The sequence below is a fragment of the Rhopilema esculentum genome, chromosome 20, assembly GCF_057945365.1.
Source record: "Rhopilema esculentum isolate cy_ngs chromosome 20, ASM5794536v1, whole genome shotgun sequence".
Lineage (NCBI taxonomy): Eukaryota > Metazoa > Cnidaria > Scyphozoa > Rhizostomeae > Rhizostomatidae > Rhopilema > Rhopilema esculentum.
The window spans coordinates 9814417-9839789 of NC_142834.1; the positions used below are offsets into that span (position 1 = coordinate 9814417).

A 25373-nucleotide genomic window follows, 5' to 3' on the forward strand; every position below is an offset into this window, starting at 1 on the left:
AAACAAACCACTCAAATAAGTGGTTTTTACAGTTCGTTGCTAAAAATTTATTTTGTAACAGGAAACGTATTCAATGTTGAAATAGGTACACTTGAATTGACGAAAAAGAAGGGAGAAAGTGAAAGATAAGAAGAACAGGATCCAAAGGCTTGATCTCAGCAAAATATTTGGCATTTTTACATCTAAAAATGCTTGTAAAAACTTTTCCTTTACATATTACCTTCATCTTCAAAACAAAGAAAAGCAAAGGCATTTTCCTCTTACCCCCCCCCCCCCTTATTCCCCTTGAGGAGGCAAAAGTTTTTTTGACGGTTATCTACATGTATATTTTGAATTATCATATTTTTCTAATCTATTGGTTTATCGATATGAAAATTTTGGCTAATCTAAATCTTCTAATTAGCAGAAACACCGCAGGAAGGAGAAGTTGCCATTATTTTCTATCAATATGCTTGCATCATGTTCTTAGACTTGTTAATCTCCCATATCTTGAATATTTTCATTTTGTTTGTTTTCCTTGTTACGTGTGCAAGTCAAGGGTGGTAGTGCTTCTTGATCAGTTATTGAGCCTTAAAAAAGAGGAAAAAAGAAAAAACCGAGAGAGTTCAACGAGGCGTTTTCAAACAGATTTTAGTTTTTACAAACAGACCAAAGCAAGTTAGGTGAAAAACTATTTTGGTAAACCCTAACTGAAAAATGTAACGTTCTCGTGGCTACTTCAAACAAAATTCTGTCGCTTCCCGCTTCACGACGTTCACATGGCTACCGCTGGTATGGATACAAATTCCTCTCCTTGAATCCCTGTGGTCTGTTATGGCTCCATTTTGAACATGTCGATATTTTGTATTTGCAGAAGAAGTTCAATGGGATGGCTTCAACCACAAAGAAGCTGCCAAAAATCAAGCGAGAAATAGATAAATTGAAATTCAAGGTAACTTTTGATTGACTTAAATGGCCTTTAGGTAGTTAATATTTATTTTACTAGCAATTCTCTTGGCAGTCTGGATATCTATAAATAGTCGTCTAGGCCCAAGCCAAAAGCCATTCTCGGTTTCGCCCCCTCTTTCATGTTATAGTTGTAAATTTGATGATGAATGATTCTGGTGTATTTTAGAGAGACGTAAACGGAATTTCTTTTAAAAAATATATATTTTGCACACATTATACTTTCCAGGGAAGGTCTGTCTAAAATCTGGCGGTCATGCAGTTTAAAAAGTTTGGCTACAAAACCACAATTTTCGATTTGGGAATCGGATCTTCCGAGTCTCTAGAAACACAGCCAGATTAGAAATTGTAGAAATTAACATATCTACGGGATATCTACGGGCTGGACAGTTGGGATCTCAGTTAGATTTGCCTTACATGGGGAAACCATGTAAACTTCATTAACATGGTTTCCCCACACTGTTCCTTTTTTTGAAATGCAATGCATTGGAAACACGCAAAGAAAGAAACACAAAAGTATTTGCTGTATACCACATTTGTAATTGTACATCTGGCAACAATTGTGTAGTTGTTTGGAAATAACTCTTTAGAAGCCCAGCAATTTTTTGTGTTAGAATGAAAGTATTTGCCAACAACAAATTAGCCTAAAACGTTCACAATCTATTTGTGAAGAATGTAATGACATTAAGAACTAAGTTCTTAAATAACGAGCTTCATGATACTAGCCTGGGGGCAGTCCCATATTTGACCTGAAGGGATGTGCCACGTGACAGGGTATGAAAATTAAGAAACTCTATAGAGAAGACACAGAAGTTTTCTTAGAATAACATATTTCAGTTACATTAGCTAGTAGTAAATATCATGAGATTTGGCAGAGGCGAATCCAGACTACGGCAACCTATGCAAAAGCATAAGTCAGATTTTTACAAAAAAATGGAAACTATCAAAGTAATAAATCAATAGTTTCTTTGTCAAATTTTTTAGCAATGTCTGTCCTAGATCTGCCCCCATTGATACCAACAACATGCGTAAGACAGAGCATATATTTTGCTGACTATCTTTCAGCCTCTGCACAGAACAGTAGATTGGCAATTCTAGGCATTTATCTGGTCTATATTTCTGAATCCAAAAGCTTGTTTGTCCTTTGAGAGCCAATCAACACTTGTTCTACCTATGCAAATGTCTTGTAAACCAATCAGAGTATCATTCTGATCTGATCAAAGAGGGTATCAAATCAGAAGTTGAGCTTGCCTCTGCAGCAGTACAGCCAACCAATGGGAATCAGGGTTGAGCTATGCAATTATTTACAGTGGACCTATGCAATTGTTTCTTGCAACCAATGAAATGGAAATTGACAGTCACTGCTTCAGCCCTGCTGAAGAACTTCTAGCTAAGTCAGTCAGCCTAAGTTCCGAAGGTGGGTGGCCCTGGTTTGATTCCTACCAGGCTCTCTTTCTGACAACTTTTGCATAGGTCAGAATTCAGGCTAGATCCATGTCTTGGCATAACTGTTTGGTATTTTTGGCATACTTTTTATGGGACAGGGTATGCTTTTAACAATTTTTTTGGACATGGTTAGGGTGCAAAAGCTTTTTGTACACCTTTGCCAGCTTCCCAATCTAGTGCTCCTACAGATGCAAGAAACAAACAAACCTAAAGTGGATTTTGAGTCTGAAAAGTAAATTTGAACAATCTTTCATCCAGTCATAAATGTATTTGTCTCATTTATACATACAACATAAGTGAATTTAGGTTGGTTACCTAGTTGGCTTATTCTTGTTTGTTTTCTAAACTCATAGGTTGATGAGCTTTGTGATCATGAAATTCCTCATCTCGGAGCTGCTTCACCTGATCGGAAAAGTGTATATGACAAGTAAGATTTTATGGTGCAGGTTAATTATTTATTTTTTGTGAACCCATCATCAATCTCACCATGTACTTATTTTTCTACATTTATAATTCAAAATATAGTGTTATCTGTTTGTTATTAGATGTTTTGTTTGCAATTTTTGTGTAACTATCAATATTTATTCAAGCTCTTACCATTCTCTTAATCTCATGTCAAAATCCATCAGCTTTTGATGTGTCCCATATTGATATTTGTTTTGGATTTCAGTCAGCAACATGCACTTAGACTTCTTCCATTAGATAGTGTCCCTAAATTTTTTCATTTGCTGATTACAAGTTCATACGCATTAGCTACCATTCTACACATTACTCCATGCTCAACCAATGTAGCTGTATAATTCCAATATAGCTGGAGATGAGGCAAACTATATTGTTAGATCTAAGATTCCTTCTTTTAAGGCATGCCTGCAAATTTGTATGTCTTATCAATATTAGAATGTTGATTTCTTGCCACACTGGATTGTACCAAAACAATATCATTTGGGATAAACTCATTGGCATTCTGGGGGAGCATTCTCTGGTACACCTTGCCTGATACGCTAAAAAAATGTAAAAAACGTATCCAAATTTAAAAAAGGCATACATGCCTGGAATGGAGACAAATGTAGCTGTAAAATATGTAAATAGGTAGATTAATATTGTACTTTTTTCTTTTTATGTATATATATATAAATAGCTGGTATTAATTAGTTTTACATAATTATCTATGTATATTAACTATCGCTCAAACCAACTGTAAATGAAGAGATTATTATTATTATTACTTTTTCTTATGAAATTGAGCTCATGATGTTGGTATTTTCCTATTATTGAAATTTTACTATTATTGCTGACAACAATTCTAATAATTTTTTAGATGTAGCAATTTGACAGCTGCAGTTTATGACCTTATAAGCCAGATAGGCCAATTATCACTGGTAGGTCAATTTTCTTATCACACTGTTGTGTGTGACGTTATGAAATAGATCATATGAAAAGAAAGAAAATCTCTTCTTTGTCTCTTCTAGAATTGATCTTCTTGTTGCTTTTTCTCTCTTATCTTTCATTGCACAGCTTTTTTATCTTTGCCATTCAAAAAAGTCACCTTAAACTTGAATGTGCACAGTTTTGCTAAAAAAACTGCCAATCCCTTTCTTCTTTTCAATTTTTGCTTTTTTCAATTGTTACAGAGGTAACCAGAATCCTTAAAACAAATTATAGGCTCAAAGTAGAATAGGGAACCAATTTGATGATATACCACACAAGACAATCCTGAATGAGATACACCGGAAAATTCATCATTCTAGTATTGTGGTCTAACAATCATATTGTTACAGCCTATTTATATAACCATTTATATGCAGATTTCAATCTATAAGTTGATATCATGTATTTTTTCACTTCAATGACTGAAACTTAATTGTCATTTCTGTTCCATGATAGAAAAATGAGAAATTGCCAACTAAAGAATTTGAAGCGGCAAAAGCTGCAGAAGGCAGAAGGCTAACTGTGTTGAGAGTATGTTTTTCCTTTATCTTGCTTTGTTGAAAGTATGTTTTTCCTTAATCTTGCTTTGTTGAAAGTATGTTTTTCCTTTATCTTGCTTTGTTGAAAGTATGCTTTTTCTTCATCTTGCTTTGTTGAAATTATGTTTTTCCTTTATCTTGCTTTCTTGAAAGTATGTTTTTCCTTTGTCTTGCTATGTTGAAGGTATGTTCTTAGAAATCAATTGAATTTTTATTTCACCAAAACAAGAGAAGCGATATCTGTCAATTTACTGGTTAAGAAGCCCCATTTATGTCTGTTGGAATAAAGATACTTTATGGCCTTGTGATGGATCTTGTATTTTTAATTTTCTATAAAATATAGATTCAGTAGTTCAAGGCTTCATGTTTGTTGGCTTCGTACAAAGTAGATTTGTGCATTGCTCTTGTACAAAATTTACCAATTGATTCTATTATAGGAAAAGCTAGAACAGATATCTTCCCAGCTGGAGCCTGATGAAGTAGAAGAAGATTATCTAAGGTTAGACACAGTTGTTGTCTCTTGCTTTTGAGAATTTAGGGTCAGTTTATATAGACAAATGCTTGAAATATATTTCCCTCCCTATAATATGCAAATAAGTCAAATTTAGGGTTAGCATTGCTTGAAAATTTAAATGAACATGTTTCTTGTCATTCTTTTAGTTATTTCTTTAGAGTGTTGGCAAGCATTAATATACTAGCTTGCATGCTGTACAATGTAATAGAAAATAAACAAAAATTCAAGTAAAATTGTACTAGAAAAGAAAAGCGAATTTATTAATAGCGTTTTGAGCATAGCCCATTATAAAGTGAAGCAGGCATTGAGTATCATTCATATGGATTCTTCATATTTTGCGATTTTTGAAACAGATATAAATATTGTTTACTGATTGGTCATTTTCTCATTGGAAAGTCATCAATTGTGCATTTTGTGTTTGTCAAATAACCTTTATATGAAGAGATAAAATGTAGTTAAAATCCTTTCCTTGAATAAGTATCTAGTTTTTTGTTCTTTAAGTCAGTCGTTTTCAGAGATGCTGTTCTGTGCTCAAGCTTCTGATATTTTTGAAAGATTAAGCCACTAGACTCTGGTCAACAAAAACAATTAAACAGTACTGTAATACTAGGTTTTTACCATAGCTGTAGCTCTCTGATATTTTGGAAAAGGAAATTTATTAATTTGGGTATAAAGTAGTTCTCTGATTAAATTATTTGCTAGATTATGCGAAGTTTTCATCAAAAGCTGACTTGCATTTGATCTTGACATCAATGTATCAGCTCGGTAGTTGTTTTTTAAATCCCTTGAATGAGTTAAAGGTGACAATTTTTAATTATGCAAAATTTCTTAATTGACCTTAAACTTTGGTATAGTTTATGTTTTACCAATGTTACTGGGTAACTGTTATTTAAATAGCTGTCAACTTAGATAGCTAAATAAGCAAATAAATTTAATTTTTTTTGCATTATATAAACGTAACTCAAATTATAGACTTTTTAGAAGAAAATTTTGTTTTGAAATCATTTTTTATAAGTAGCTGATGGAATAAAACCTTCCTTGATCAAATCTTTGAATCTTTTCTCAGTCCACCAGCGTCATTGTCATAAAAAGTATTACCTATAATTTCATTAAATGGGGATGATAGTTAGCGCGTTCTTTGCGTCATAGGAACTTTAAATCAATCAGATCAACTAAGCAAACTAGGCCTAATATGTAAGTAATCACAATTTATCTTGCTTTAAATCATTTTGCTGGTCAATGCCCTGTCGTTACGATTATATTGAGCTAAATACAGTTAAAGTCCAAAGACACCAGTTTTTTAATGCCTTCATATCTTAGTTACTTTTGCTCTTTTGGAGTTTATGTTAGCTTCGTTTGCTTTGTTCTGTTTCAATGTAGTAAATATTCATAAAATCTTGCTAAAATGGTAGAAACAAATTATATTTACCTATTTGAAATTAAACTGTAAGTTAAAAATTTAACTGCGTTGATAAGTTGTGTTTGCATGAAAATAAACAAGTGCAGTTAAAACCAATAAAATAAAATAATAAAAATAATATATTTTATGAAATGGTGGTAAATAAAATGTGTTTACCTATTCACAAATATTAGGACAAATTTAACATGACCAGTAGAGGAAAAGGAATTTATCAAGTGGTTAAGTTCTGTTTTAGACAAGCAACTGTGAATAAAGATAAAATTTGGTGACATATTGTTGATATTCGCTTACTGATCATCGGAGGTCCAGCGAGGCTCGTTCCAGTTTTCATACTCAATCATTTTATTGTTCGGGTTGAAATTATTTCCTTACGCATTTTTAATCAAGTTTATTTTCTCAGCAAATTCGTTGGCGGTGATGCTCCCTCTGTAAGTGATGCTAATTCTTTCGATGGACATCATGAGGCGTAAGTGCTGTGAAATTTCATTCAAGTCAAATATTTTTCATTTTTTTAATCAAATTTGTATTTTTTACCTACCTCTCAAGCTTAATAAAGCTCTTTTATCAATTGCAACCAAGTTGAATGATCTTATTGTAATTTATTGTGATTCAATTTGCGTTTATAGTACATGCGCTTCGAAGTTTTAAACAAAAGTTTATGTATTGTTAAAGTTTTAACAACAATAATATCAGACCAATAAAACTGGTGTAATAGTCAAATTATGAAGACTGCTTACTTCTCATAAGAATTGTTTATTGCATATAAATTCTCAGAAAAGGATTTTTAATTTTCTTCTACATCTTGTGTTTATTTAAGATGCTGCACCTTTTTAAACTATTTATCATGTATTGTTAATTTTTTAATAACAGAGATAAAATATCAAAAGCTGGTGTACTAGACATTTTATGAAAGTTTTTACTTCTCAGAAGAATTGTTTATAACATATAAAACTAGCAAGGTAGGAAAAAATTTCAATTTTCCTCTACATCTTGTGTTAATTTCAGAGGCTGCGCCTATTTAAACTATTCATTTTTTTAAGTGACGGTGACGATTACGAAACAGATGAATCCATCGAAGTAAGAGTTTTAAAAGATATTTTGTTGTAACTAAAACTTGAACTCTAAGCTAGGAAATTTATATGCCCAATTTTGGATCGAAACATGCCAATAAGAACGGGAGATCAAAACGGTTCATACATTTCCTAGCTTAGAGTTTGTGATCTATTTTCTGACATTTTATGCTCTGAAGAGTGCTAGACAAGATGCTGAAGCATTTTTCAAAATGTTTAAAGAGCATTTTTAATTTTTAGCTATTGAAAAATTTATAATTATTTGAACAACTTTGAGTGAAAGATATATATCTTGAAAGGTTTACCGTGTCGAGGCATTTGGCGACTTCGCTGGAGAAGAAGTTGGAGACCTTCAGTTCAAGAAGGGAGAAATTTTGACTATCATTACAACTAGGTTTGTGGCATTCAAATTCGACGCACCAAATTTTTTATTAGTAATTTTTTCGTTGCCCGAGGGTTGCGGATATGTTTCTTAATATTTCCTTCTACTTTATATTGAAATTTGTCGAAACAGATTTCGTAAATCTATAGTTGATTTCAAATAAATTTCGTAAATTATCATTGCACTCTATTGTAATAATCATTATACCATAAAGGCTAACCGCATGACAACCTTATTCTAATTAGACACCCTGTTTTGCTAATTTTCTCAAAGACAGTAGTTTTGGCCCTGTTAGCTTAGCATTCAGCCACACCTCTCATCATCTTTTAAAAACGACATTTCATCCTCTTAGCTGTCGATTTCCACGATTTAGCAGGGTATTTCATAATAATCATAGTGTCGCTATCATTTATTCTGGTTTTGCTCACCGGCTTTCCATACCGCAAGGATTTCGTCAACCTTTGCTCACAACTGTTTCCAGCATGCATTGAAACCATTGGTTTTGCTAATCCTCATTATGAGAGAAATATTTATATTTTTAAGGGATGATGGCTGGTGGACAGCAGAGAACAAGGATGGAAAAACAGGGTTGGTTCCAAGCACTCTACTCAAAGTACGTTATTTGCACCTGCGCTCAACTATTTATATTATGATAAAGTAGCCACTGAAAGTCCAAAGCAATATTAATCATAACATTTCTGGCCAAAAGTTTCTAAACATTTGTATTTTTTCCTACCTCAGAAGTTCTATTCCTGTTGTGGTGAATTTTTGTGCCTTTTTTCAAAGGCTTTTCTAAGGCCAATTTGTTGCTAAGCCCATCCCCATACGCACTTGAAGATTGCTGCAAAATTACTTAAAGTGAGATTTGTATCTATGTTGTTGAGAACTTGTGAGTGCCAAGGTTTAAATGCAGATGGTTTGTTACGTATTTAACCCCAGCGATTTTCTTAATTTTGTTTCTGTGTTTTTGTATCCCATTTTACAAGCTGTGTTTGTGGCCTGCTAACTTTAGAAAAAATCCATTGGTCCTACTTAGGAAATTGACAATAGATAGAAATACTTTTATGAAGAACTGAACTGAGTCTTTTGAATACTTGATGTTCTATTAGATTCTAGACGATGAAGAGGATGATAAAGAAGTTGAAAACAAAGACAAGCCTGGGAAAATTGGTAAATGTTTATTTTTTTCAAAGAAACTTGATATTGAAACACCATCCACTTTGACTACTTTTTTAATTCATTTCTCTTTAAAATCATTTTTATAATTATATAATCGAATTTTGTTTTCCATTGAGCGTTCGTATCATCCAACGCTCGCCCTGTTTTGCATGAATTCATACTGAGGAAATAGCGAACGTTCAGTAATTTGGGCTGCACCTTTTAATGTGTATTAAAATTGATAAAATTCTGGTATTGCCTGGGATGAAAGCGACCAATGTAGAGGGCAGCTATGTGCGACTTCCTGCTATCGGTATGGCCATTAGGAATTGTATAATGACAAGGAATTATGCAAAAAATTCAACATAGATAAAAGCAAAAGCATCTAGATAGATATTTTATTTATTTTTGCTGCCCTTTCAGCAAAAAAATTTATTATCATTTTTTATACCGTACGCTATTTTATTTTTTATACCGTACCGTACACTATTGTTGCTGATTCTGATTTAACCCCTCTTTCCCCATTTATTATACAGTCCAGTAATGTAATCTCATCTGTTCTAGTGTCGGAAAAACCTCCTTTACAAAAGAAACGCAGGTAAGAAATCAGTTGTTCTGATATATACTTGACAACATAGAAAGTAAGGCCGTCCTCTCCATTCATAGAGTGCCATCCGAATCCGTTATATTTAGTTACCTGCCAATTTTAGGTAAACTGAATATACAAATTTGACAACAATGCGGCTTAAATAGTCAGCATTCGATTGATTATAACATGATGATTATAACAAACATTACTTATACTGTTCTGCAGTCTTTATCATTAGCAAAGACCAAGCTGGGGTAATCAAATATTCCATCTTGCTGCCTTAAAATATCTCATTTAATAGGTCTTAAAGAAGCTCCTAAGGTGTAAATAGTATCTTTGTCAGCTTTGATACGTAAAAAATTGCGTTTATAGGGGAGCCTCGTAAGGATCTGCTGCTCAAGTGTTACATCTTTGAGTTGTTGGAAAATGATCTTGATTATGACTTCTATGTCGTCAACATGAAAACTATTTATGCAAAAAACGAGAAGAGCTTCAGAGCTTTGGGTGGCGTCTATGTAAGACTTGCCGCGACTGTCGTGTATTGTAATGCAAAATTGTGTGCTCCAGTGTAACGTTTCATTGAAAGCGAAGCGATTAAAACTTTTAAAAATGATATACGAGTCTATTCACATATGCTACGTCTTAAATGTTCAAATAAATTCGAAATTTGTAGAATTTTTACAAAATGTATCGATCTGCTTGGGAATGAAGTCCACGCTACAATTATATCCCTCCCTTCAATCGACTTGATCTATGAAATTAGTATCACATAGACAAGAAAAACAGCAGCAGTCATAAGATAACTACCATGCATTATCAAAGTTAAAAAGTTGGGTGTTTCAGAACGTGGCTCTCGGGTACTGTGTCGCTTGGAAGCGTCAAACAAACATTTCAATTCATTTAGTGAACCATTTATTGAGGAAAGTATCCCTCAAGTCAATTAATTTTTATAAGAGGTCCTCAATTTCCGGTAAAAATGTTTTAAAATGAAGTCATATGAAGATAATATAAAGTGTAACATAATAGTAATCTAAAATATTCAACGTGAAGTTTTGAAATCATCAAGAAAGGATAAAGTAAAATTGTAGGTGAACCATTGACACCCAAAACAGTCGGCTTTAGACCGGTCTTGCCCCACACCAGGGCTCTTTTTCATTTGTACTGCTACACTGAAAAAGGAACTAGAACTGGCCCAGGACAAATCATTAGGCTGTCAGTGGCAATGCGAATGGGAAGTTTGTTGATGATTTTCATAGACATTGCTAAAGCTGACACAGAACGATGGTTTGTCGACATGACTATTCCATACGAAATCATCACCATTGGAAAGACAGGGACGGGATTTAAGAAAAATCTCGGAGATTTTGAAGGCCACGGTCACTACATATACTTATGATAAAAAGGCTTTAAGAACTGTATGAAGGAAAACGCAAGTAAAATGCTTTAAACAAGTTTTGTCTAGCACGAGAGCCAGCTATGCCTTGCTAAAGACGAGCTCAAATTTTAGGTGGTTAGTAGTTCACGAAAGAAAGCTTGGACAATGTTAAGACAACATTTTACATTGAAATATTAGATGTTTATGTCAATGCAAAATAGACAATGGAAAGCTTTTCTCGGCATGCAATTTTATCTTACTCTTGTATCAAATTCTTCGTTTTTTTATTTCATTCATAATTGAAATAAATTAGGGTTTCTCGGGATCTTGCCTGAATATTATTGCTTCCTTGTGATAAAACTGCCCGAATGAGGCCTGAAATGCGAACTGGGTTGCATCCCCCCCTCCCCAGCCCTTATAGCTCCACGCCTGTTTGTTTTTTAGAAGAGCCTGCTCTTTAAATATGCATTCACCTTGCGTTTATCATGACAGCTTATATTATCCAAGTTTTCCCATAACAGTCAGGGTCTTGTTCTCGCATTGCCTTTGTGCGAAACCTCTGTGTCCGCGCAGATGTCCTAAAGCCTGTATATTTTGTATGCAAAAGATTTGTGTACCATTAAGCGGTTTAAAACCCGGCTCAAGCGCTGAAAAAACTTCTCGGTTGGATTTTATAGGTATGCTTGTGTTATGTGTTATAGATTTTGCACACTTTGACGGTTTTAGGACCAAAGATGAAATGTGGGGCTCATGCTAAGGAGTCAACTGTTTTATATGGCCTTTTGACTTTAACTTGCTTTTTTGAAACTTCAAGGTTTAACCATCTGTTGTTAAGTTAGAGCTTTTGAATTTCAGATATTCCATTATCGAAAAGCATCAATTATTGTCTATAATTTGGTTCTCTTCGCCGTTATGAATGTATCTAGCCAATTCAGGCCTTCCATCTATGTTTAAAGTTTTCGAGTAAAAAGTTTCAAATTGTTAAGAGAAGCTATTCTGCGTGGGAACCATTTCTAAGAAATTGCCTAGTATGAAGCTTTTTATCTGGGATTCAATTTGGCGTATCGTAGATTATCTTTTAACCAGAAACAACCCATTGTTTCGGTTGCATGAAAATACAGCTACAGGTGTCTGGGAGAGATCCAGAGCAGGTTCGTATACATAAGTGTTTCAGAAGCTGCAGCTGACCAACATTGTTTACACGTATTGCTCTTTGTGTTGCAAAATGTTTTGCTTTCTCGTCATCCTCTTGCATTACTTCTGTATATTGTAGTAAGATATTGTGAAGATAACTTTTAATGCTTTGGTAGTCGATTCATTCGCATTATCCTTAAAAATCCAACAAAAACGCTTAAAAATTGAAAATTATAGTAAGACTAATGGCAAATGTAAACTTCTTCCATCATGACAATAATTTGGGAGTTTACGAATCACTCCTATGTTAACTTTTTTGCCGAAAAGCATTTTTGTGCATTTTGAAAATAGATTCAATTGTAGCATTCATGTCAAAATTTGATTGGAATTTTATCAAAACTTTTGTTGCTGCTGCAAGAAAATGGCCAAATCTGTGGAAGATTGCCTGTTAACAGTATCATATTGCTTACTAATTCCCAATACAGATTCTCTTTTAAGAACTTATAAGAAAAGTTGTGTCCTTCCTCTGTCTTCATCTGTCTTGTGCTCAAAGCAGCTTTGTAGTTTTTTGTAGCTTCCAAAAAGGTTTGAAGCGGGGTCATCAAGTCAGTTTCCTCAGCCACAATTTAGGTGAATACTAATCACATCTTTGTTGATAAAGTCCGTGCTCGCTCCTGGGGTTTCATCATTGTTTTTCTCTATGTAAGCTAATCAGCTCTTATTCCAAGCGATAAATTTGCTTATCAGAGCTTTTTGCATTTTTTAGCGGCAAAGATTTGTGGCAGTCATTAAGGATGTCAAAAGCCGAGGTTTGTATTAATTTTTTCTTAATTTGTACTGCAACTGTTTTGATTTTCACAAATCAACCTGCTGATCATCAACTATAACATGAAAATATTGGAAGGCTCAGCAGCTTGTACAGCTGTTCGTTTTCACTCCACTTCCTCCAACGATCTTCTACGTTTTGTGTTCGCTTCGAAAAATTAAGCAAGCATCTCAGTTTTGTGTACATTAATTACGTTAGGCAAGAAAGCAGCATTCGTGAGAAACCACCAACTGGCACTTTTTATTTCTGTATACTGTAGATAAATACCCAGCGTGCAGTGGAATGGTTTATTTCAGTGCAGAACATTAAATGCTGAAATGCAGAAGAGCAAATAAAATGAACATTGAAAATGTCAAATGACTGTTTCTGTTTTAAATTACAATTTGAGTCATGATAACCAGGCAAGAAACAATAAGGTCACCGATGCTTGATAATGACTTATTGAAATGCTGTGAATGCTACCTTGTGTGGTCGACGCTGTCATTTAAGACATGGCGAAAACAGTAAAAAGAACCAAAGTGATAGAACGGCTTGATGATGCAATGCCATTATCTCTGTGATTTCTTGGGGGTAAATCCTGAATGAGCCAGCTTCAAAATTGGTGGCTGGGCCCGAAGTTGGCTTTCTTGTTAAGAAGTTGACCCATAAGGGGCTATCTTAGACAACCGAGCAAGTTCTTTTCGAATTTCAAAATTAACGCATTTGATGGCGATGGCTAATCAACCATTAAATAGCGATAGAAAATACCTTTAAAGAATGATTATTGTAAATAGAGTAAGCAGTAGGCAACATTGCTTCGAAAGCAATGCGGAGGAGCCTTTCGCCAGAAACCTATGCTTGGATAAAATGGTTAAGCCGTTAGCTGAAAAACGTTGAAGTGACTCTTTTGAAAAATGTATTCTCTTTTAAGAAAGTCGTTTTTCATCTATTGGGTCGATTTTTTTCAATGCTCCCTGTTTTGCTCACCCTTTGTATATCCTCGTTGTGAATGCATCTTTTCATTTATTTGTCTTCTGTGATAATGCAACTTTCTTTGATTAACTTTTCTGATGCCTGCTTGAAACATGCAACCTAATTTTCAAATTACTCAAATGTGCTGCCAAATGTTTTTGTTTGGTATGCGTATCCCATTAATTTCGCCTTGCTCTTTCTTTTCTCCTTGGAAAGAACGACAACTTTGTTATCTCAACCAAGTTTACCGCCCGCAATCTACCCCTGTTAAAACTTTATTTAGAAATATAGACTCTCAGGCATAACTTTTACAGTTTCTATAAGCTTTAATTTGGCCTTTTTTATTTCTTTGAGATCACATAGGATTTACACCTACATCAACTACGGATTAATTTTCTTTAAACTCTCCGAACCATATTTTCGTTTGCTTGGAAATTCATACTTTCCATTCACTGCTAAGCAAATGTTGATACATGCAAACTATAGGCAATTTATTTACCAGAGTTGGTTGTTTGAAGCAAACAAGCCTTTTCTGTTGTTGTGTTAGAATTATCCGGTGTTTTTCTCTAAAGGTTTGGCCAGGCAGATATTCGTTGTCAAGTTGGAAGGGTCAGCTGAAATAATGAGGCATATAGCATAAAAAGTCGTTACAATTCATGTGAATAGTTCAGCAGTTAATGCCAATTTTACTGATAGCAGTAAATACTAAGTTTATTTCGTTGCAAGGTTGGATCTACTATGAACTCATTCTAAACCACTTTCCCATTGTCTTTTTTATTAGCAGGTTAACATATATCGTGTCATTAATGTGAATGATTTGTCTCATTGTGTCTTTTTATGATTTAAAATTAAATTGAAGATGGCAATCGAAGTATCTTGTTTTACACGTTACACGTGTTGAAACGCTTGTCACTTTGAAGGCTAATTTTTTGGAGCCATTAACATTTCTCTGAAGCATATTGCTGATAACATCTCTTTCTTTTGATGCAGACGACTGTAACTGACGTGCTAAAAGCGATGAAGGCTGTTCCTTCTGGTTTTCGCTCATCGACACTTGGTACCATGCTAAAGCAAGGTGATCTTTGTTGTGCTAAATTTCTCTATAAATGATTCTGCATTTTCCGTGCATCCATTGATCACATCAATGTCTTAGAAGTTTGTTACAACGTGTTAGCTTTACACTTGAACCTTCATTTCATACACAATCCCTCAGTTCATAGGTGGATAGAGACAGATTTCCACAGAAGGAAGTCCTGAATGATAGAAGAAAAACTGATTATTTTCGTTTATGTGGCTTTATAGTTGTTCTGCTACAAAGTTTTCATACAACCTAGAAAGTTGTATTAAGTGTTGTACAAGACTTTGACGGGCACAGATTCTTGCTGATTTTATGACAGCTTAAGAAAGTTGATTTCCATCGATCACGTAGCTGTGGATGTCGGCTAGGTGGACAAACTCGAGCAAGAACCATACCTGAGGGGGGGGGGGGCAGGATTTAAAACAAGAGAGCAGATCTAAAACAAACAGATATATTTGGACTAAATTTAGCTCAAGGCATTATAATTATGCCAGCTTTTCAAAATATCATTTGGACAAAGTGTAGCCAGAGGGGGCAATTGTTGTCAAAATTTTCATTTGGGGGCACAGCCCCCCGTGCCCCCCATGCAGCTACGTGGCTGATTTCCATGTTTAGTGTTTCTCAACCCCTTACATTGTTGTTCATTGTTGTCGATTCTACGCAGGGTGTATTTTGATGTTGAACTGTACAATGATCTATGAAATCTAGTTTTCCACCTACTTTATCTAAACTGGATGTATTTTTACATTTTATACGCTAATTAAAGGCATTGGACTTCATTCCTTCCGTAAGTTCTTATCAAGCTCGCCTTTTTTAGAGGAACACAAGACAAGCTTTTGGTTGACACCGAAACTCAGCTCTTCAAATCTTTCATTTCGTGACTTGTTTTGGGACCCTGTCAATAAAAAGGCAAGTGAACGTTTAAAAAACGTGTATTTTGTGCCATGCAATATCTACTTCTAAATTATTTTTTTAACAAACTCATTGAATCTTATTCGCTCCATGGAAGCAATTATGTGCTATCATTGTTATATCTATTCTACCACATTGATTCAACAAACGTTTTTCATTTATATCCTAACAATTTTGTTCTCTTAATTTTGTTGTCGCATCTTTTTCTAATATTCTACTCTTTCTCTTTCTTCGCTTCGTGCATCACGTTCTTGTCTGCATTCAACTTATCGCCTGTTTTCCTGTATCATTATTTTTACTACTCGGCACCTTACCACATCCTACTTCGTTATTATTGTTAATCATAATCATAATTGTTTTTAAAATGATCATGGTTGTGTCGTATTCGATTGATTCAGATTATGTTTGTTATTTTTTGTGAACATCTTCGACGTAGAAATTACAAACAATATATGTTTGATGGATGTTTTTTGCTCCTCTGTTTACTGCCAAAATCTCGTGCTTAGCAGGTGCATCTAACCGTTTCTAGAACGTTTTTGCATTTAGCTGTGTGTTCATTCAATCTAGACACTAAAAGCTTCTTCGCAAATTGATTTATTCTCTGCGCTATATGCTCTTTATTCACTCACAGACGATTCAGTTTAATCAAGTTCAACCGTTAGATAAGATTAGTTTGCGACTAAGAAAGCAGCTTTGTTATGAGAATGGCTACATTCCTCTTGACATTTTTCCTTGAATGTTAAGTGGAAGCTGATGCTCCTTTTATTCATAGCTAAGTTCAATTCGTGCTGGGTTTCTGCTCGTTTTCTTTGCCGGTAATTGCACGATAATTCATGCTGTCGATCGAACTCAAACTCAGCCACTTTTTACATGAAACCTTTCATACAAACGAGAGTAACATCACTCATCATTGAATAAGCTTTTTGCAACTGGCTTTCCTTTTAGCTGCGGCCTAGAGCTGTCAAGTTAACTAGGACCTTCAGTCTTATGGGGGCAAAGTTTATACCATTGCCTGGAGCAGGTCAGTACTTTTGCCATTTTTTTTGGTTTAGAAGCGATTTTTTAAGAATATAAGAATTTCTTGAACCTATAAGTGACCAATATGTGTGGCTCTCAGCCAACCTTTTGCTCAAAACCTTTTAATCATTGTGCTCGTATCACCAGGGTACTCATATGTTAGATGCAATTTTTATTGCTGAAGAATCATGCGAAAAAAGCAGAGCTTTAGCTCGTCATATCTTAAGATAATTTTTTTTACTGTTTTTTATACAGAGTATGATCCTTTTTGCGTATTCTAGGCCATACCTAACCGACTTTTGAAATATATCTATGCTTGGTCGTTTTTAAGAACAGAATACTTACATGAAAGCTAGATAATAGCCGATACTAGCCACAGGTTGCGGTTAGAATAGAGCAGCCAAAATTTGACTGAAAACTATTATTCACTATCATTTGCTTATCTTACAGATATATTAGAAACTCTTCGATCACATATTTTTCGCATTGCAGGCTTAGAAGTGAAAAGTAGACACGTTCGAATTTCTTTTTGGGATGGTAAAAATGTGAGTATACATTATGACTGGTGTTACTTTTATAAAGTAAACATGATTCGAAATGAACAAACTGAAGTTGCCTAACTGTACAATCGACATGATGTCACCTCATGCCTAAATGTATTCATGATGTCACCTCATGCCTTAAACTTTACAATAAGCAATAGAAACCAAAAGGTTGTTCATTTGAAACAAAAGCACTACTGATGCAATTTTTTGATTAAATACTGTATGCTCTATGTTTTTGCAAATCTAATTAAAGTGTAGCTATTTATTAGCTTGGCCCATTATTATATTGAATATCGTTATTACTTGATGTGATTATGGCTCATTTATTGTTGTTTTAAGCACACTGACCTGGTTTACTCTTCCTAAAGGTTTATGGCAATATACACACTGTCAGGGCTATTGCCGTAGAGAAGGATGAGCAAAGCTGGTCCTTTACTCCACGGGTACGTATTAAGAGTCTTGGATGCAAGAAGCATAATCTTAAATATGTCTTCATTTGTAATATTTTACATATGTTTGCATACATGATTGTACTTGCTGTACGATTCTAGAGCAAAACAAGTCTGAGTCTACCTAGGAAATGATATCTTTTATTGTTTCTGAAAGGAACTTTCCTTGCCCTTTCTCTTGTGTATTGCTCCCAAAGATTTTAGGCCATTTTCTTTCGCATGAATTTATCGCGATGGACAATAGTTGTTCTTATCTACGGGAGATAGTAAGATTCTGTATCAATATTAGCAAGAAGTATTTATTGGAGCAATATACGAATCTGTTTTCATAAGCAAGGACTAAAATGCAATCTAAACTTGGCAAATTTCTAATAAAATTTTAACTGGGGTATTGAAAACTTTGTGAACGCTTCAATGCAGTCCATCACCATCTAAATCTTCCTTTTTACCTTTCCTGTTTAATATCAGCAGCATCAATAACAGCAACAGCAATCATAATTTTATTGTAAAACAACACATTTATATTCTTATTGTGTATATGTACGAATATATATGTATAAGATAATTCTGAGATGCTATTTTTATTGTTCCTAAAGCAAGTTGGTTTGAAAAGCCATTAGTACAACATTAATACTGTATAATTTAGTACAACATCAATACTATTATAATTTGGTCAAGAGGGTTACTAGATTTTCGTTTCAATCAGATGCTATCAAAGATTAAATACCGGTTTTAGCAGGAATGAATGCGACACATCTGCGCTCGCGTCATAGTTTTTAGCGAGGATAGTACACTTACCAATCTCAACCCGATTAAGACGTAACAACATTGAAAGTCTGTTTCTGCTTTATTATGAACACATTATATTCCAACACATATATTTATATTTTTTGCAGCTGTCCGTATTCTTACCAAGTTTATATGATGGGGAATGCATTGCAAGAATAAATTCAGCAACTGAGAACTTAGGTATGTCTTCAATCGGCAGGCTTTTTTTCCTTAACGCAACCCTCATCTAGCGATTATTTCTGGAATGCAAATGAATTCCATTTAACTTATTTGAGTGTTTCTTTACTTCAAATGATTCATGCTAGAGCTTGTGATGTGGTCTTCCGAGATCTTTCTTTGCTTTTCCAAACAATTTTTATAGGGATGGGGCCGCCTTATAGCTTGTTTTCTGATGGAATAGTCTTTAAAGCTAGAAATCCTTCTTCGAATACCCTCAACCTCCGTGGCGTAACTATTAATATTGGAATATTTTTAATAGGGGAAATTGGAGGAAAGGGGGTGTCTTTAGTTAATGTTTAAAGTCGCTAGCTCATTTTCAAAGCATTTTAACTTTACAAATCTCCACCTTTTAAGTAACTAAGCATTCTGCAAGTCTATGTTGACTACAAAAAAATTGTGAAAATGCTTGGTTTTGATAAATTTTTAACTTATTTGTTGAATATGCAATTGATAAGGGGGGGATTGGGGGCGAATGGCTTACTGACGTATATAAATTGGCTTGTTTGAAGGCCTATACGACAGTATACTTTGCCTCCCGGTTTGGAAAACAGTTCGAGGAATTTTGGCAGTTGATATTTTCTTTCACAGCGTCTAACCTAAGCTCTAGTATAAGAATGAACAATTATATCGGTCTAGTATTTTTAAAATTTTGTACTTGTTATACTTAAATTATTTCTGAAATTATGATTTTTTTTTCAGCCCTGCTTTTCGAGCTGAACTATTCATACGTGCGAACGGTTAGTTCTTTCTTTTTGAGTCTTTAAGCTTCCTACGCTTTTTAGTTCTTTCTTCTTCATAACTTCCAACATTTAATTTTTGCAGTTTTACTTCTAACTTTTAACTTTACTTCTAACTTGTAAATTTGACTTTTTTATGTTTTTTAGATGAGTAATATATTTTTTCACTTAACATTGAAAGCAAGCTTTGGTGTAAAATTGATTTAACGAAAGCGACCAAAGATCTGTCAACTCAAAATGCGTTTTAGTGCAGTCTAAAAAACGCTGACGTTTTTCAACTTAGATAGATGGTTTTTACTCGCAATAGACTTCTCTGTTACCTTATGTTTTTATTTGATATCATAAGATCAAAATATTATTCTAAGTATCTCATGGTCTTTTCTAAATATCATCAGATTCTCCTGAATATTATCAGACTTTCGTAATGTTTTCTCAAAATCCTATGATTTGTCTCATTATAGTAAGAGCTTAACATTGCAAAATGTTGCTTAATATCCTAAATATTTAAGCACTAACCTTTCTTTTCCTGCATTCTTTAGACAACAGAAGACAAAGGAGAACTCAGCGCGGGATGGTGCACACTTCCTCTTTTTGAAAAGGATGGGACACCGATTGTTAACAAGTAAGTTAATCTTATCATACACACTTTTAAATTAATCTTAATTTTTGTTGGGCTCCAATATTGAAAGAAATTGTGATTCTAAGCCTTGAATTCTAGAATTCTCAATCTTTTATTTTGACCTTCTTCTCATGAAAACATTATTTGTAGGAAACGAAACGTACCAGCACACCAGAAACAAGCTTGTAGGGTGTTACTCAATTTTCTTTTGAAAGTTACGCCCGTTTTGTCTGCCCAAAAAGTTTATATAGATATAGTCAAATTATCAATAAATATCTATCCTTGCTCAATCAATTCACAAATTTTACCAATTTCGAGTCTGTTATGTGAATATTGATATATATTTAACCGAATTTTATATTCTTATATAAACTCTTAACAGGTCATGTTGAATCATATCAGAAGATATCAATACTTTAGAATCTGGTACAAAATTGTGGCAATTTAAATGTAAAACAGGTCATGTCATTACTTAGCTGTGCTATTGGATTTTCTATTGTATTCCCTGCCAGTGTAGAATCTTTTAAATTATGCTCCTTTATTGTGTTACCTTACATAATATTGTATACCGTTTATGAAGTATCGTTTACTCATAGAAACTACGAATTGGCATTACATGGTGGAACACCTTTTGAAAAAGGGGTTGATGTGGACGCTGCTTTGAGTTTAAAAAGTAAGCATTTTTGTACCTCAAGGATTTGAGCTTGGTAATTTTATGAATGAGATATTTATTTATAAGTTATGCATGTGCTACAAATCTGTTGCAGTTGAAATAAATTCAATTGATTTTTGGTGTGTTGATAGGCTGTCGCGGATACTTTTGGCACCTCGAAGTTGCTCATTATTTTACTTGTCTATGTATTGATACATTGGTTCTCGAAATCTTTAAAAATCTTGTTTCACTTTATGTGAATTAGGTAAATGCAACAATTTTTGCGTATGAAGTTTCTGTCAAAAAGCAATTAGAAACTAGTTACGACTTTTTCCATGTCCGTTTTTTGTCGGCAAGATGAACTAGCATTGTTTTTTATTTAGTATACAGTATCAACTCTTGAGTTCCATCACATTTTTCTTCACTTTCAGCAAGCCAGTCATTATTTCAATCACTTATACGAACAAATAGACAGCCACGACTTATTGTCAAACTAACACCAATAAACAGAGTAGAGAAGGCCCAGTTTGAGTAAGTATACTTTATTTTCGTTTAAGGGAAACTTGCTTAGCTCTAAGATAAGCTTTTGGCAAACTTTACTATCTCGACTATTATTTTCTTAGATTTCAACAATTTGTTATTTTTCATGAGAAATTCCCAATGTTTTAGAAGCAGCACTTGTCTTTGCATTGTCATTCATATGGATTTAATTGAATAATGAGAATCAAACTTTTTATACTTTTTTGCAGTTTGCTGCCAGATCTGTTGATTACCTGTGAAAGACACATTAAGTTCATAGTGTTGTACCGAGAGCTGCTTGCAAATACGTACTTGAAAGATGGAGAACCAAGTGGCGGTAGGTCTACGTGACATTTTGACTGAATTCTTTGACATTGGCGGCCATTGATGCTTGTACTTCTGTTTGAATTTCTGTTCGATTACAGTGTTTTACCGTCGCTTTTTTTCAAAGTAATGCAAGGAAGTCCTCTTAATTGTTTGTGCTTTTTTTGGGGGGTGGGGGGCTCATTAGAAGGCCGAAGGGGGTGTTTCAAGAGAGAGCATTTGTATACTTACTCTTAGAAATACCAATAGCCTAGCTTTTAGGACTGATCAGAGCATTATGCAAATTGCAGCAAATCTGGAAAAACAGCTTTTGAAACGAACTTTTTTCTCCATTTCCATTCAAATCTATGAAAAGTCTGTAACGAAACTTACCTGTTTACAATACACCGAAAAAACTTAGTAGCGAATTTCAGTTACCGAGTGTTCTCTTTATTGTCTCTATATGTTTGATAACTTTACAGTTTCAAAGTGGGGGGGGGGGGTGTGTGTTTTCCACGTAGGCCATCGAGAGAGGTATACCTTTTTACAGTTTAACATTTTAAAGAGACCATTCAAAAGTGGACCGTGTGCTCGAAGTGATCTGATACTTTCTCTACTGAACTGGTATCAGTTGCTAACTGCAGCTAGAATTCTTTCTAAAGCTATTTTTGATGAAAACTTCAAAACTAATTCGGAGACTGGCATTGGTGATTCCATTTGATAATAAATGTGCTGTATAGCTTTTGAGGATCTTTTAGGCCTTCATCTGTAGAAATATTTAAGTAAATGCCGTAAGTATCCTTGCATTGTTTTTCCAACGAGCTCGTTCTATTAACACTGAATCTAGTTATAGCTTTGTGTTTGTATTCTCCTCTGACAATGCAGGTCAAATATGCCTCAAGAACCCGAGTTGATGATACTAATCTTTAACCAAATTTAACAATTTACCAATCAACCAATTTTGTTTCAAAACTTAACCAAATTTTGCTTCGAAACTTTCTTTCTGCCTGTTTTTATTTTAATAAATGCTGAAATGTATTAAATAATTAGTATTTTGATAAAAGTTTAGCCTTCATGATTTTATCAGTTGTGTTGCGATGTGTCGTGATTGTATTTTACTTCTACCGTTTCAGAATACATTTGTGACCCGATTATGGCGAATATTTGCAAAGCATTCGATTACTCTGATCTGATCGACGCCCTTCAGGTAGAGTATCGCAGTGGTTCTCTCTTGTTCGCATCAAACAAAGACAATATTGTGAATCTCCCTTGCTCTGATTGTGCCAACCTTCTCAACGGATATGATGATGAAAAAAATTCTCTGGCCTAAACATGTTAAATTAATAATCGACCTTTGTTTTAAATATAGACATTTAGAATTAATGCTTTCCATCTGACTTTGTTGATGTAAACAACCTTTGAAATGTTAATAATGATATTGATTCAACATCTATATTTTTCAGATGATTTGGAATGAAAGAAGTAAAGTAAATCTATCTCGATCCCAAAAGGTATGATAGTTAAAAATCGCAAATGTTCAGCTTAATCATCATCAGGTACCATCTTCTATCAGAAGGTTGGCTACCATGACCCTCCAACTATCCCAAAATCTGAGTTTTGGTTTGTTGTCATGGTCATAGATAAAACCATTAAAACCATTTCAGCTTAATACCATTTTTTATTTGCATGATAGGAAATTGAAGACTTGTATTCTCTGTTTTTAGAAAATGACCCTAACGCAACCTCTTAGCTCAACTGTTTTTATGTGTTGTGTTGCGTTATATAATTTTCAACGAAATTGCATCGGTTCCACTGTTGATTGTCCATTGTTAAATTCTTTGGATATAACTTTTTTGACAAAGGAATCTTACAAATTTTCCGAATTTCTGAGTGCCTATCAGTTTCTCAGATAACCAATAAGATGTAGACCGTGATAGTGCCATTTGTGTAAATAAAATTGCACCAGTTAACTCTCATTTCAGCTGTCCAAAAATTAATTACTTCTGGATAGTTTGTCGGTATAAACACTACGATAACTTGTGCTGTAAAGCTTTTTCTATTACTCTGCTAGGTTTAAGCTTCATACGCATTTTGTTTTCAGAGAGATCAAGCACATATGCTGAAGTTTTTCAGGCAGTGTTTCATCGAAAGTACCTTTTCAATCATGAACAATGTGAAATTTCCGCCGTACATTTGGGCAAATGAGACAGCAGAACAGGTATTTTTGACTTTGAAAATAAATCATAAGTTAGATTCTCGTGATTACTATCTGTCACGTCCCATGCTTTTGGGTGAAATTCTATCGAATGGTTCTTTTTCGTGGCGTTCAAAAGGCATCCAGAACAAACAGTGTGCTAAGCCATAAATGTTTATAAATTGCCTTATGTATTGAGCTTCGGGGTTTTAGCTTTGCATTTATTTATGTTGTGCATGTCTACTTTTATTTTATATCCCATAGCCTGCCTGTAGAAGAACTATAGCGACTAAATAATACCGAGCTGCTAGAAGCAGTATTTCGTTTTTTATGGAACCTGAGTTTTTTATTCTTCGATGATAGAAATGAAACAAGAATGAAAAGAGAAAATGAGAAATAACAATTGAAAAATTTGAAATTGTTTCTGGATATGATCATTCTTCGGTTTTGCAAATCCTGATAGTAGAGTGGCCTGCAAGCTAGTTTTATGAGTTGTGTAACATAAAAGCCACAACTTTCTGTTATTTTTACAGGAGAGAGTCAAATTCATTACATCATATCTTGCCGAGAAGAACTCACTTGCCCTGATGTTTGCGCCATCTTCTACCTTCAAACCTTTTAATACTCGCAAAGTTTCTTTCGATGTTTTGTCAAATAAGTCTTTATTGAATTCTGAAAGTAGCTGACATCGTACTTCACAGCCTCATAACTGTGCTATGATATGAATGATTTCAGGAGTATTTTTAGAGGTGTATTATTATCAATAAAAACAGAGTATTCTAACCACTTGTCTTCGAGTTAAGAATTACTGTTTTACGGCAGAAGTAGGTACGGTTTACAGTTAAATTGGTAGTTTTTAGCGGTAGTGTCTTCACTTGGCGTTTTTAGTGATACTCCCCCCCCTGTTTCAACGGATACATAGTACTTGCCAATCCGGCTTCTACAACTTCCTAACTACACAAATGAATCAATTATTTTCCAAAAACAGCATTTTTATAGACCCATCAAGGCAACAGAGACAAGTAAAGAGCTGACTTTACCTAATTGTTCTAAGGTTCAGCCGTAATTAAGTAGATGTTTGTATTTATTATATGCATTAAATTTCCAGAAATTAATGCTGGTCCGTAGTTCCATGTATGTAAGGCCCGAACTATTTTGTATGAATTTGTTTAAACTTTCGTGTGTATTAGGTCTGTAGGTATCATAGTTTGAAAGGGTGTAAATATTCTTCTTGCATGGTATTTTATTTATAAAGTATTTGAAATTTATGTTCTCTGCTTTCCAATTACCTATTACAATGAGTGAACCAACTTTCAAATAAGCAAGTTTCTAATAGACTTTCATTCCTTCAGTAGATCAATTCGTTGTTCAAGTTGGAATGGCCAGCCTATTTAGTATAAACGGATTCAAATCACCAATTTTATGAGATTCAATGTTGTACTGTTAACCTTATTGTTGCAGTGGTCACGTTGTATTGCTAAAGAATGTAACCAAAGACTAAAATCGCTCGCCACCATTTTGGTTCTAACACTGTGCATACTGCAATAAAAACTTTTCCTTTGA

The 25373-nt window shown here is 34.2% G+C and overlaps 1 protein-coding gene across 2 annotated transcripts; it reads left to right on the top strand.

Annotated features, from left to right (window-relative positions):
* Positions 1 to 773: 773 nt before the first annotated feature.
* Positions 774 to 25309, top strand: LOC135687059 (nephrocystin-1). 2 transcript variants are annotated; one of them, XM_065203505.2, is made up of 28 exons: positions 774 to 931; positions 2745 to 2818; positions 3710 to 3770; positions 4276 to 4350; positions 4796 to 4857; positions 6022 to 6066; positions 6693 to 6758; positions 7333 to 7369; positions 7662 to 7756; positions 8288 to 8357; positions 8854 to 8914; positions 9467 to 9500; positions 12767 to 12809; positions 14768 to 14852; positions 15673 to 15764; positions 16713 to 16788; positions 17277 to 17329; positions 17698 to 17772; positions 18675 to 18747; positions 19486 to 19523; positions 20063 to 20145; positions 20739 to 20815; positions 21226 to 21325; positions 21544 to 21650; positions 22750 to 22823; positions 23080 to 23127; positions 23718 to 23834; positions 24344 to 25309. In XM_065203505.2, the coding sequence occupies exons 1-28, from the start codon at positions 869 to 871 to the stop codon at positions 24494 to 24496; spliced, it is 2037 nt and encodes a 678-aa protein (XP_065059577.2). In that variant the 5' UTR covers positions 774 to 868; the 3' UTR covers positions 24497 to 25309. The 2 variants fall into 2 exon arrangements, with proteins under 2 accessions (XP_065059577.2, XP_065059578.2); XM_065203506.2 differs by lacking the exon at positions 6022 to 6066.
* Positions 25310 to 25373: the final 64 nt, after the last annotated feature.

Coding starts and splice junctions, on each gene's coding strand:
- LOC135687059 (XM_065203505.2), top strand. CDS start 869: ATGGCTTCAACCACAAAGAAGCTGCCAAAAATCAAGCGAGAAATAGAT. Junction 19,524..20,062: donor ACTATTCATACGTGCGAACG/GTTAGTTCTTTC, acceptor TGCATTCTTTAG/ACAACAGAAGACAAAGGAGA. Junction 23,128..23,717: donor ATCTATCTCGATCCCAAAAG/GTATGATAGTTA, acceptor TTTTGTTTTCAG/AGAGATCAAGCACATATGCT.